Below are 11,610 nucleotides of genomic sequence, written 5' to 3' on the forward strand. Positions count from 1 at the left end.
CCAGCCAGGCTCTGGAAGTCCCCAGCGGGCACCCGAGGGCCAAAGTCTGGTGTGGGGCAAGCCGGCGCACCCCCGGCACCCGGAACATCATCAGTGGGCCGTGCGTGGTGGCTCTCGCTTCGGGGCCGCTAATTAAGCCCCTTTGGCTACGAGGCCAGTCTCCCAAGCCTGCCGCTCGCCCTCCCGCCGCCTGCCTGCACCCCGCACCCCGCCTGCACCCCCTCCCTGCTGCCCGCACCCCCCGCCTCCCCGGCCCGCAGCCCCCTCCCGCTGCCCGGCGGGGGATCTCCGGGGAAGGGGGGGGAGAGGAGGGGCGACCGACGGGTCACCCCCTGCCCGGCGCGGCGGGCCCGGTCCCCGCCCCGGGGGCGGGCGGCGGAGCACGTGGGGCCGCGCCGGGGCGGGCTGAGTCACTCCCCGCCCCGAGCCCCGCGGCGGAGCGGAGCGGAGCGGAGCGGCTCGGCGCGGTGCGGTGCGGTGCGGCTCGGCTCGGCTCGGCTCGGCTCGGCTCGGCGCGGTTCCGCGGCACGGTTCCGCGGCACGGCTCGGGACGCAGCATGAAGATGGCGAGGCTGTGGGGGGCGCTGCTCTGCCTGGCGGTGGGGCTCCCGCTGCTGCTGTTCGTGGCCGGTGAGTGCCAGGGGTGCCGGGGTACCAGGGAGACAGGGTGCCGGGGATCAGGGGTGCCAGGGAAGCCCCGGGTTACGGGGATCCGGAGTGCAGGGGATCCGCGGTGCCAGGGGGCCCGGGGTGCTGGGGATCCGCAGTGCAGGGGATCCGGGGTGCCAGGGGGCCCGGGGTGCTGGGGATCCGGAGTGCAGGGGATCCGGGGTGCCAGGGGGCCCGGGGTGCTGGGGATCCGAAGTGCAGGGGATCCAGAGCGCCGGGGATCGAGGAGGGTGCAGGGCTGTCCGGTGTGCAGGGGATCCGGGGTGCACGGGAGCCCAGGGTGCAGGGGATCCGGGATGCGGGGTGCAGAGGGAGAGGATCTGGGGCGCAGGGTGCGAGGGTCCGGGCTGCGGTGTGCGGGGTGCAGGGGTGGCGAGTGAGAGGGTGCGCAGCCCCCAGGGCTGCCGCTGCGGGAGCAGAGGAGCTCAGGTCCCGTCCCTGCTCCCGAGCCGGGAATAGCTCCGCCGGGCTGGCCCGTGCTTTCAGGCTTAGATAACCGTGCCTGCAATGTAAACAGCTTCCCTGGGACCGCCTGGCACAGCGTGCCTGGTGGGCCTGGCCAGGGGAATCCCGGGGAGAAGCAGCTCCACCGTGACCCTGTGGGTCATGCCTGGGGTGGTTGACTCCAACAGGGATGGGGGAGACCAGGGAAAAGGGGAGCAAAGCCCAAGCGCAGGATCTGGGGCCCGGGGACAAAGGGCAGCAGGAAGGTGCGCTGTGAGGAAGGCCCTGTTTGTGCTCGCTTTCCCTGGGCAGAGGTGCCCATTTAGCCCTCATGAGACAGGCTTGACCTGACCTCCCCCAGCCCCGCTGGGATGAGCTGTCCCAATTTTTGGAGGATGTTATTTTTGTCTTCCAGCCAGCCTGTGGGTTCATATAAGCAAACATTTCCAAAAGTGGTGGCTGATCTTTGTTGCCTTGGTTCCTGACTGTCCAGCCCGTGACAGCTCTGTCCCTGACCGGAGAAAAATGTGTGTGGGGAGGATGGAGATGCTGAACTGCTCCAAAACCAGGCCTGATACAGCCGAGAAATAGGAGCATCCAAAACTACTTGCCACAGTGGAAAATGTGACCCGTGTGCCTCGCTGCTAGGCAGGGGGCTGGCTAGCAGGACCCACCACGTAAGGGATTATTCCTGGGAGGGGATAAAAGGGAGTTCCGTTACTTGGCTGTGTATTAAAGTATAAAACTGGGACCCCTCCTGTCCCAATCCTGGGAGGAGCCCTTGCTCCTTTGCTGCTGTGTCCCACCCCAGAAACTCCTGCGTCGGAGGCAGCGCGGATGCTGGGAAGCACACGTTCGTTGGTGCTCCGTGCCTGGGGAAGCAGCCGGCTCCTGCTGCTGAACAGAAGCAGCTCTGTCCACGGGGCCTTGGCCGGCTGCCGGGAGAGATCCTTGGGATGGGGCAGCTGGATGGGTCCGAGACCTGCGGAGGGGTGTGGGGCAAAGGCGTCCCCACGTATCAGCACGAGCTCTCTCCTCCCATGCTGTAGCTCATGGCAGCGCATTGATAGAGCATGAGGTCATGCAGAACAGGCTGGGCAACGCAGGCAGCAACTTGAACTGGTGCCCAAGTTTTTCTGCCTCCTGAGGCTGGGCTAAGGGAGCTACAGCATCTTTTCGGAAACCTTCACATAACGCTGGCCTGTCTGCCACCAGTGTGTACTCTACAGATGTGTAGTGTCAGGAAGAGTAGGATTAACTCAAAGGAGCCCTGCTATTAAAAGACTAATGAGTAGGAGCTCTCTGAGTAGTAGCTTAGGCTAATGAGAGTCGTGCTGTTTGGTGTGGGTCCAGGCAGCGAGCCCACAGCTCATTAACTTCCACCGTCTCCAGGGCATGCAGGTAATGGGGGGTTATTCCTGGGTCTCCACCTGAGTTGAGCCCTTGCTCAGACTCCTGCAGCGTGGCAGAGAAGAGCCTGGCATCAAGGGATGTGCTGTCCCAGTGCTTGGCGAGGAGTTATTGAGGCTTTCAGCCAGATCTGTGGGAATCTGGTCTAGGGTTATGGAGAGTGTTGCCATCTTGCAGCTCTTGGGGCAGAATAAATTGAGTGTGGGAAGAATTTCAGCCTGTCTCTTGCAATCTGATTCAGCACTGCAATGGGGAGCAGAAGGTTGATGGGTACGGTGGGTTGACCTCAGCTGGTTGCCAGGTGCCCACCCAGCTGCTCCGTCACTCCCCCTCCTCAGCAGGACGGGGGAGAAAAGAAGATGAAAAAGCTCCAGTGTGGGTCCTTTCCATGGGGTACAGCCCATCAGGAACAGACTGCTCTGGTGTGGAGTCCTCCATGGGCTGCAGCGTGGATATCTGCTCTGGTGTGGTCCTCCACGGGTTGCAGGGGTACAACCTGCTTCGCTGTGGTATTCATGGGCTGCCAGGGAATCTCTGCTTTGGCTCCTGGAGCACCTCCTCCCACTCCTTATTCTCTGCCCAGGGTGTCTGCAGGGCTGTTTCTCTCACATTTTTCTCACTCCTCTCCCACAGCTGCTGCACAGCGTTTTTTACCTTATCTTAGTTATGTTATCACAGAGGCAACATGAGTGTTGGGCTCAGCTTTGGGCAGCAGTGGGTCTGTTTTGGAGTTGGCTGGGACTGGCTGTCTCCAACATGGGGGCAGCTCCTGGTGTCTTCTTGCAGAAGCCACCCTTGCAGCCCCCTGCCACCACCATCTCGCCACGTAAACCCAATACCATGGGAGATGCTGGAGGTGGATGAACAGGTAGGGAAGATGGTGCAGCCTCACTAGTTCCCTGGGGAGCCTGCCTGTGGGCTGGGGCTGCCTTGTGGGAGCTGCTTGGAGAGTGGTGGAGGTCTGGCAGGCATCGTGCAGGGATGGACTCTGTGCTCCCTCCTTGCATGTTTCCAGCACCTGAGAACCAAGGCATGCGGGCTCCCCCTACAATGATTTTTTTTTTTGGTCTTAAGAGTACTAACTTTCATTAGCAAAGCCCAGCAATGGGATCAGCTCCATTCCCTTGAATAAATAATCCTGTCCTGCTCCTGCCCAAGTGAGCCCCAGCCTCGCCACCCCCACTTCCCAGCTGAACGGCAGAAACATTTGATGCACCAAAAACCTGGGTTTCCCCTGGCTTCAGTTTGACTTGCAGGCTCTGTTAAACCTCCTTTTTAATGTGCCAGAGCAAGGCAGGTCCTGGCTGCCCTCTCATGCTCCTGGTCTCAACCATCGCTCTTGAATGCCGGTGGTCCAGTGCAGGATCCAGCAGCCGGCCCTGCCAGGTGCTCCCCTCCCCGCGGCATCCGCAGAGGAGCAGTTCCTGCTGTTGAGCCGGGATGCCTCCGTGTGCATCCGCGGGGCTCTGGTGGATGCCCTCCTTAGGGATGGCTTGCAGTGACACGTGGCTTTGCTTCTAGGTGACTTCTGTGACGTGAACCACTGTCAGAATGGGGGCACCTGCCTGACTGGGATTAATGAGACCCCCTTCTTCTGCATCTGCCCCGAGGGCTACATTGGGATTGACTGCAATGAGACGGAGAAAGGTGAGGGGCTGACCCCCTCATGGGTGCTCCATGAAGGCCAGGAGCTTTGCAGCGTGGCAGCGTGCTCTCGTCGTGGCCCTGCACCACTGGCCCTGGGGTCCAGCCATGCTGACGGGCACGTAGAGTGGAGATCCAAGCAGGGATGCAGTGACCTCCATCACTTGGGGGGAATGCGTCATCTTCAGGGAGCAGCAGCGCGCTAGATGCTCTTCTTTTCCACCTGTGCCCATATTACAGCCGTTTTTCCCCTTCCCCAGGCCCCTGCCACCCCAATCCTTGCCACAACAACGGCGAGTGCCATCTGGTCCCAAACCGGGGGGACGTCTTCACTGACTACATCTGCAAGTGCCCCGCGGGGTATGATGGGGTGCTTTGCCAGAACAGTGAGTACAGTGGGGTGAGGGGGTTGGGGGGGGGCTGCTCTGCTGCTAAAGGCTTTGGGACCCCCTAGGCAGCAGTGGGGGGGACAACTGCGGGTGTTTGCAGCTGTGGCTGCACCAGGCACTGGGCTCTGTCAGGGGCCATGGGCTGGTTTGGACCTTGCAGGGTGGAGGGAAGGACTGTGGTGCAGGGACATGGCAGCGTCTGAGCCTTGCTCTGCATTTCTGGAGGGACCACAGTGCCTCAAGTAATGGGACAAGGGGTGCCTTGACGCTCAGCCTGCTCCACACAAGCTCCCAGCCTTGCCGTGGCTGTGTCCCGATGCACCTGTGTGACTGCAGTCAGGGGGGACAAGGCTTAGGTGGCTCCTTGGGTTAGAGCTTTAACCCATGCCACCATATCAGCAGGAACGTTGCCGTGGTCCTTGCTCAGGGGATGCCTCTCCCCTCTTACTGCTGCACTGAATGAGGGGTCTCCTCCCCGGGACTGGCTTTGGGGTCACCTCCTGAGCTCCCCACTCTGTCTTCTAGACAAGAATGAGTGCTACTCCCAGCCTTGTAAAAATGGAGGCACCTGCCTAGACCTAGACGGTGACTACGCCTGCAAGTGCCCTTCTCCGTTCTTGGGGAAGACCTGCCATGTCCGTAAGTCCCTAGCACCAACTGTACAGAAATCCCTTTCCTCCCTGTTCTCCACTGCCCTGTTCCTCATCACCAGCATGCCCAGGAGAGATCTCACCAGCTGGTTTAGGGGATCTGGAGGGCAGCTGTGGGTGGCTGTGTGCCGGCTGCCCTTGGTGCCAGCAAGCCTGGTCCTGATGGAGGGAGCATCCCTGGGAAGATGCCATCTCCTCTCTCGGGCAGCCCCAGAGCAGCCCTTTCCCCCTTCAGACCTCCGTGCTGTGAGAGGGACTGATGGATGGTGTGGTTTTGGCTGAAGGCTGGAGAGGGGGGGAACACCTGAGGGACAGGCAGGTCCTAGTGCTGGTCTCCATCTCCTGCCCTGTCCCCAGACAAGAGGCAAATGACCCCCTGGTTTTGCTCCCTGGTACCCGTCTCTCTTTGGTGCTGATGTCCCCACTGCCCCCAGGCTGTGCCGTTCTCCTGGGCATGGAAGGAGGAGCCATCTCTGACGCCCAGCTCTCTGCATCCTCTGTCTACTATGGCTTCCTTGGCCTCCAGCGCTGGGGGCCGGAGCTCGCCCGCCTCAACAACAATGGCATCGTCAACGCCTGGACCTCCAGCAACTATGACAAGAATCCCTGGATCCAGGTACCAGTGGCAGGACCAGGAGCACCGGTGTAGCGGGCAGCCCTAGTAGCCATGGCTTGTCTTGCTGGGCTGCTCTTGTGGGATTTCTCTGCTTCTGGTGGCAATGGCAGGGCTAAATTGCTGCAGTGAGGTGCCACCCAGGGGCATCCTGTGACATGCCTGGAGAAGGCAAGGTCCCTGAGGGTGCAGATGGGGACCTGGGATGGCAATCCCCCTTTCTCTGCCCACCCCCAGATGCGAGTCTGGAGGGATGGAGGACTTTCATCCCAAGGAAGTCACAGTGCTCTGGGCAGCCACTTTACTGGTCCTGATGCTGAGCGTGAGCCCACCCTCCCAGCCAGGCTCAGCAGTGCCGGTGGGCACAGGAGCTGTGCACCCCATCCGTACTCACGCTCTCCTCTCCCCCCCAGGCCAACCTGCTGCGGAAGATGCGGCTGAGCGGGATCATCACGCAAGGCGCTCGCCGTGTGGGCCATCAGGAGTACGTCCGCGCCTACAAAGTTGCCTACAGCCTGGATGGGCGGGAGTTCACCTTCTGCAAGGACGAGAAGCAGGACGCGGACAAGGTGGGCTGCGATGCTCCAAGCAGTGGCCGTGCTGGCTCCCCCCACCCAGCGGTGCTGTGGGTGCTGAGGGGGCTGTGAGCTGCATCCCAAACTGTCCCCGTGTTTGGGAAAGTGCTTTTGATCTGGGTCAAAGCCACATGGGGAACTGTCCTTGCAGCGAGACGGCATAGGCGGTTCCAGTGCCAGGCAATGCTCTCTGGCTCTGTTTAATTGACCATAATCATAACGAAAGAAGCAGCGCTGACTTATTTAGGTCATTCAGATAACGTCTTTATCACTGATACACTGTGGGAACTGGGCATGGTCTGGAAGTGGTAGTGAACGGCTTACATGGCTCGGTGCTGTGTCTGCACCAAGCATGAGCCAACAGCATGTCTTACTCTCAGAGCAGGAGTACTCATTGATTGCAGCACTCTCCACTCTGTTTTTTTATGGCAAGTGTCTCCTGGTTGTTTTTTGAGCATCCAGGGAATGGCTGGGAGTTTCTGCCTTGCTTTAAAAAAAAGAAAAGTTTCTCTTGTTTCTGCAGCGGTGGAAAAAATGCATGAAAACATGACCTGACTATTTATTGCGTTAAAAAGAAAGAAGCAAGCCACCTCTCTGCTTTTCGCAATTTGAGGAATGTTGCCATAGCGGGAGGGAGCCGGTCTTGCTGCATGTGTGGATCCTTGGGACGAGGATGGAGCACGGGGTGTTGTAAAGCTCTGTTGAGAGTCTTGAGGCTGCTGCAAGGTCATGCACTGCTGCAGGGCACAAAAGCAGAGCCCAGCTTCCCCCAGTCTTGCCGTTGGCAGTGCCGGGGTCTGTCTGTCTGCTGGGCAAGGGATTTCATGCACGAGGCTGTGGGAGAGCTGGGGCACTCAGCCCTGCTCCCCGTTGCAGGTTTTCCAGGGGAACACGGACTATGGCACCATGCAGACCAACATGTTCAACCCTCCCATCACCGCCCAGTTCATCCGCATCTACCCTGTGATGTGCCGCCGCGCCTGCACGCTGCGCTTTGAACTTATCGGCTGCGAGATGAATGGTAAATGTTGGTGGCTCTCCCTTCCCCAGGGACAGCAGGGTGGGGGGGTGACATGGGGCAGGGCATCGCCCCTCGTACTGGTTCTGATCCCCTGGGACAGGGGATTTGTCAGCGCTTGTTTTTCCTCACGTTGGCTACGTGATGCCTGGAAATACCCACGGGTGCTTTTGGGGAGCACAAGCCATTAATCCCACCAGCTCAGCTAGGCTCAAGCTGCATTCTCAGGCTGCTAACGCCTTCCCAAGCCAGGGCTTTTTATTGTGTCCCCTCCCTGCCTAAGCTGTGAACCAGCTGCTTTTCCTTCCGGAGAGCTTGAAAAGTACCGGAGGATCAAAGTCCTCTGGGAAACCTGAGGGGTGATTAGCATGAGCCCTTTCCCTGTGCCTCCCGCATTCCTGCCCTGCAGCAAGTTCCCGGCAGCCGAGCGGGACCCGTGTGCCAGGGTGTGAGTGGGGTGCCGTGGGGGCTTGGGTGCTGTCCTGCTGCTGCGTGGGTGTGGTGCCAGCTGTGCTTTCGGCTGGGGATGTCTTTGCATTGTTCTCTTCTCTTCACCCCTGAAAGCATCCTCCTCTGCCTCCTGCTGAAGCTGTCTGTGTTCCGGGGCTGGGCTGTGCTGCAGGGATGTCTGTGTGTCCCTGCAGCAGGAGGCACTGTGAGCCAGGGAATAGCTGGGAACTAAAAATCCCGGGAAAAGGCAAGCTGGCTGCAACCCTGCACATCTGCCGAGTCTTTCCCTGCCTGGCCCTGCCTGCCACTCCGGGCAGTGGAGATGTGGGAACGTGGGGATGGTGCCTGCCGGGGCTGCGGGATTTTTCTTGCGACAGTGCCGTGGACTCTTTCCTTTTCACTGCCTGTGTAAACCGTTGTGTTACAGTGTATTTCAACACGGCAGGTTGCTCGGAGCCTCTGGGCATGAAATCCCGCCTGATCTCCGACCAGCAGATCACAGCCTCCAGTGTCTTCAAGACCTGGGGCATCGATGCCTTTACCTGGCACCCCCATTACGCTCGCCTGGACAAGACGGGCAAAACCAACGCCTGGACAGCGCTCCACGACGGCCAGTCTGAGTGGCTGCAGGTGGGTCTCGGTGCCCTCCCTCTGTAACCTCGTTTGTCCTCCCCAGCTCCTCCGACTGTGCCTGGGGCCACCTCCTGTGCCGGGGTGGGTGGAAGCAGGGTGGGCACTGCGAGAGAGGCCCGGCAGAGCTACCGGGACGGTGTGGCTGGAGCCTTGCTCTGGGGCACGCAGCCCGGCGGTGCTCTCTCTGAGCTGGGATCGCGGGGGCAGGTCAGGATAGGGCTGCAGCCACCAGTTTTATCAGCGATGCTGGAGCTCTGGGTCAGAAATATCAGCGCCCGTAGGGACAGGGTGGTGCCATCTCTGCAGACCTTCTTGTGGAGGGCACTGAGCCCGCAGCACCTCAGTTCTCCATCACCCCTTGGGAAAGCGCCATCCCAGCCTGGGGTGGCCGTCCCATGACCCTCCAGCTGCCCAGAACACCGTGTTTCTGTTTTGCAGGAAAAAATCAGGTTTGCTTTTCTCTTCCCAGTCTGGAATGGGAACAAGTAGTTTTGAAATTTCCTTCTCAGTTTCCTTTCCTCCCCTGTTTTTGTACTTTTCACATGATTTCATGACATAATAGGACAAAGCAGTTTAGATATTTGTCCTGCTTTTTATTTGGGAAATGATTAAAAGCAGCTGCTTCACGGCCCTAAATAAACCAGCTTATCAAGATGTCTGCTGATGGGGTTGGGATGATACTCTGAGTTGAGCTGTCGCACTGCTGACTCCCTGTTTGTGTACGTGTATATAGATTTGCATGTATACTCATATATATACACATATACATTTATACATATAGCTAGTACTGCCCTTGACAAGCATAAAATAGAAACTAAATTAAGGAGACTCTCAGCTCATTTTCTGGTTTACCCTGTACCCTGCCAGCAGCAGTAGCACAGTGTGGCAGAGTAAAGAGAATAGAAACCATCTCACAATCCAAATGTCAGACCGTGCTGAACTGCATATTTTCTCAGCCAGAATCACTTTCCAGTGGAAATGCATTTCCTCCGGGAATCCTTTATTTTTTTTTTAATTGAGATTTTTTTGCTGTCATTCCCACATTGACCTTTTCAGCAAAAAATGTCGAGGTGGCAGCGGTGGGGAAGGGAGCTGAGATGGTGGGGTTTGTGTCCTGCTTCAAGTTGCTTCAAGGGATAATGTGAGTGTTAAAGGGTCAAATATTTCACAGTAGTGTTTTATTAGTCGCTCTGGCATTGGGGTGGGGGTCAAGCGGTGTTTTCTCCATTCTTGACCCCTGAGGGCCAGCACGTCCCAGCTGCCTTCAGGACACGCAGGATGCTCTGGAGTGGGAGCAATGCTCCTGCGAGGAGCCTTGACGAGCCTTGTCTCCATGCCAGATTGACCTCCGGGACCAGAAGAAGGTGACGGGCATCATCACACAGGGAGCCCGTGACTTCGGGCACATCCAATATGTGGCAGCCTACAAGGTGGCCTACAGTGACAACGGCACATCCTGGACGCTCTACCGGGATGGCCAGACAAACAGCACCAAGGTGTGTGGGGAAGGGCAAGGACCTCCCGGGGCTTGGGGATGCCGCTGTGGGGTGGGATGGGATGGGATGGTGGTGGGGAGATCCTGATGGTGCTGACACCCACCTCTCCCCTCTTAGATCTTCCAAGGTAACAGTGACAACTACTCACATAAGAAGAACGTGTTTGACGTGCCCTTCTATGCCCGCTTTGTCCGCATCCTGCCCGTGGCCTGGCACAACCGCATCACCCTGCGCGTGGAGCTGCTGGGCTGTGACGAGTAGCCGCCCGGCAAGGAAGGATGGGGCTGCTCTTCCCCGCCGCCCAGCCTGCACCCTGCCCACCCCTGCCCGTTCCTGCTCTGACCTCACACCCCCCTCTCCATGTCCCGAAACTCGGGAGGCAGCCAGGAGGGCTCCCCTGCCCCACATTGGTGCTGGGACCGCAGCACTGCACTTTATGGGGTCCTTGCAGGTGGGATGTAGGGATGGCTCCTGCCCTTTTGCCCCACTAGCTAAGGGTGAGACCCCCTCCTGCAGCTGGGGCTTGGCTGGGGGACCCTCTCCTGCAACTGGGGCTTCCTTCGGGGACCCTATCCCCCAAATGGGGCTTTGCTGGGAAACCGCGTCCTGCAACCAGGGCTTGGCTGCATCCTCCCAGCTAAGCCTGGAGACAAATTTTCTCCCCCTTTTTGCTTCTGCTTCCAGCAGAGAGGCTGCAGCCAGTGGCAGTCCCCTGCCTGTGCTGCAGCTTGGGGCTCAGCAGTTTTGGGGGGCTTAGGGCAGGCACCCCAGGCTTGCAGCCTCTGATGTCCCTCCTGCTCCCTGCATGGCTGCAAGAAGGGGCTCCGAAAAACCTGTGCGGCTGTTGTCCCCTGCCTATTTTGCCAGGCCCTGGGTCTCCTTGCCTGCGGTGTCAGCACTGCATAGCGCAAGGGGAGTGATGAGACGGCTCCTATCAAGAAGCACCGGGTCCCCGTTGCCGGTGGCTCTTCCCACTGGGCGGTCCCGGCAGGCGCTGCGGCTGGCATTTCAGCAGGTGCTGCCCATTCTCCTTCCCGGGTTGCTGGCTCCAATGTCCTCCAAGTCTCAGCATTGCTGCCGTCCCCACCTTACTGCAGTTTGGGGTGCCTGGAGGTCCCTTGTCCCCAGAGCCAAGCAGTGACCAAGGGCACTGTGGTCTGGTAGTGGGAGAGAGCTGGTTTGTAGCCACAACAGTGCGGAGAAAAGATGGGAAAGGTGGTGGTTAAACCACCCAAATGCAGTAGGCAGAGAGCTGTCCCATGACCCTTTTTGTAACCTGATATTTTTCCCTTTCTGTGGGGTGGAGGGTAGCCTCTTGCAATGCTCGAGCCCTCGGGATTAGCAGTAGGAGACGAGCGAGACCTGGCACCGGCAAGCAGGAGCATGGGCAGGGTGTCTCGGCAGCGGCACTGGTGGCGATGCTTCCCCCACCTGCTGGGATGTGAAGCAGCCGTGGGGCCAGGTCAGCGGCAGGTTCACTTTGGCATGCGCCAAGGGAGCCCAGGTGGGATGGCGGTGGCCCCAGTCTGGGGCATCTCTGACAGTATTAAAACCAGCTGAAACTTTGGGACTGTCGGCTTGGCTGCTCTGTGCCTCCCCGAGAGCCACCTCCCAAAGCC

At 59.3% G+C, this 11,610-nt stretch overlaps 1 protein-coding gene across 3 annotated transcripts; it reads left to right on the top strand.

Annotated features, from left to right (window-relative positions):
• Positions 1 to 461: 461 nt before the first annotated feature.
• On the top strand, positions 462 to 11,556 carry MFGE8 (milk fat globule EGF and factor V/VIII domain containing). Of its 3 annotated transcripts, XM_030015151.1 has the most exons (11): positions 462 to 480; positions 547 to 630; positions 4,045 to 4,170; positions 4,428 to 4,553; positions 5,082 to 5,195; positions 5,641 to 5,822; positions 6,233 to 6,388; positions 7,271 to 7,415; positions 8,290 to 8,492; positions 9,836 to 9,991; positions 10,109 to 11,556. In XM_030015151.1, the coding sequence occupies exons 2-11, from the start codon at positions 558 to 560 to the stop codon at positions 10,250 to 10,252; spliced, it is 1,425 nt and encodes a 474-aa protein (XP_029871011.1). In that variant the 5' UTR covers positions 462 to 480; positions 547 to 557; the 3' UTR covers positions 10,253 to 11,556. The 3 variants fall into 3 exon arrangements, with proteins under 3 accessions (XP_029871011.1, XP_029871009.1, XP_029871013.1); XM_030015149.1 differs by lacking the exon at positions 462 to 480 and having other exon boundaries at positions 485 to 630; XM_030015153.2 differs by lacking the exon at positions 462 to 480 and having other exon boundaries at positions 486 to 630; positions 8,308 to 8,492.
• The last annotated feature ends 54 nt before the right edge of the window (positions 11,557 to 11,610 follow it).

The sequence above is a fragment of the Aquila chrysaetos genome, chromosome 5, assembly GCF_900496995.4.
Source record: "Aquila chrysaetos chrysaetos chromosome 5, bAquChr1.4, whole genome shotgun sequence".
Lineage (NCBI taxonomy): Eukaryota > Metazoa > Chordata > Aves > Accipitriformes > Accipitridae > Aquila > Aquila chrysaetos.

Excerpts from the sequence above, each read along its gene's own strand:
- MFGE8 (XM_030015151.1), top strand. The coding sequence starts at position 558 with ATGAAGATGGCGAGGCTGTGGGGGGCGCTGCTCTGCCTGGCGGTGGGG. Across the intron at positions 5,196-5,640 it reads GGGGAAGACCTGCCATGTCC|GCTGTGCCGTTCTCCTGGGC; the intron begins GTAAGTCCCTAG and ends CACTGCCCCCAG. Across the intron at positions 5,823-6,232 it reads ACAAGAATCCCTGGATCCAG|GCCAACCTGCTGCGGAAGAT; the intron begins GTACCAGTGGCA and ends TCTCCCCCCCAG.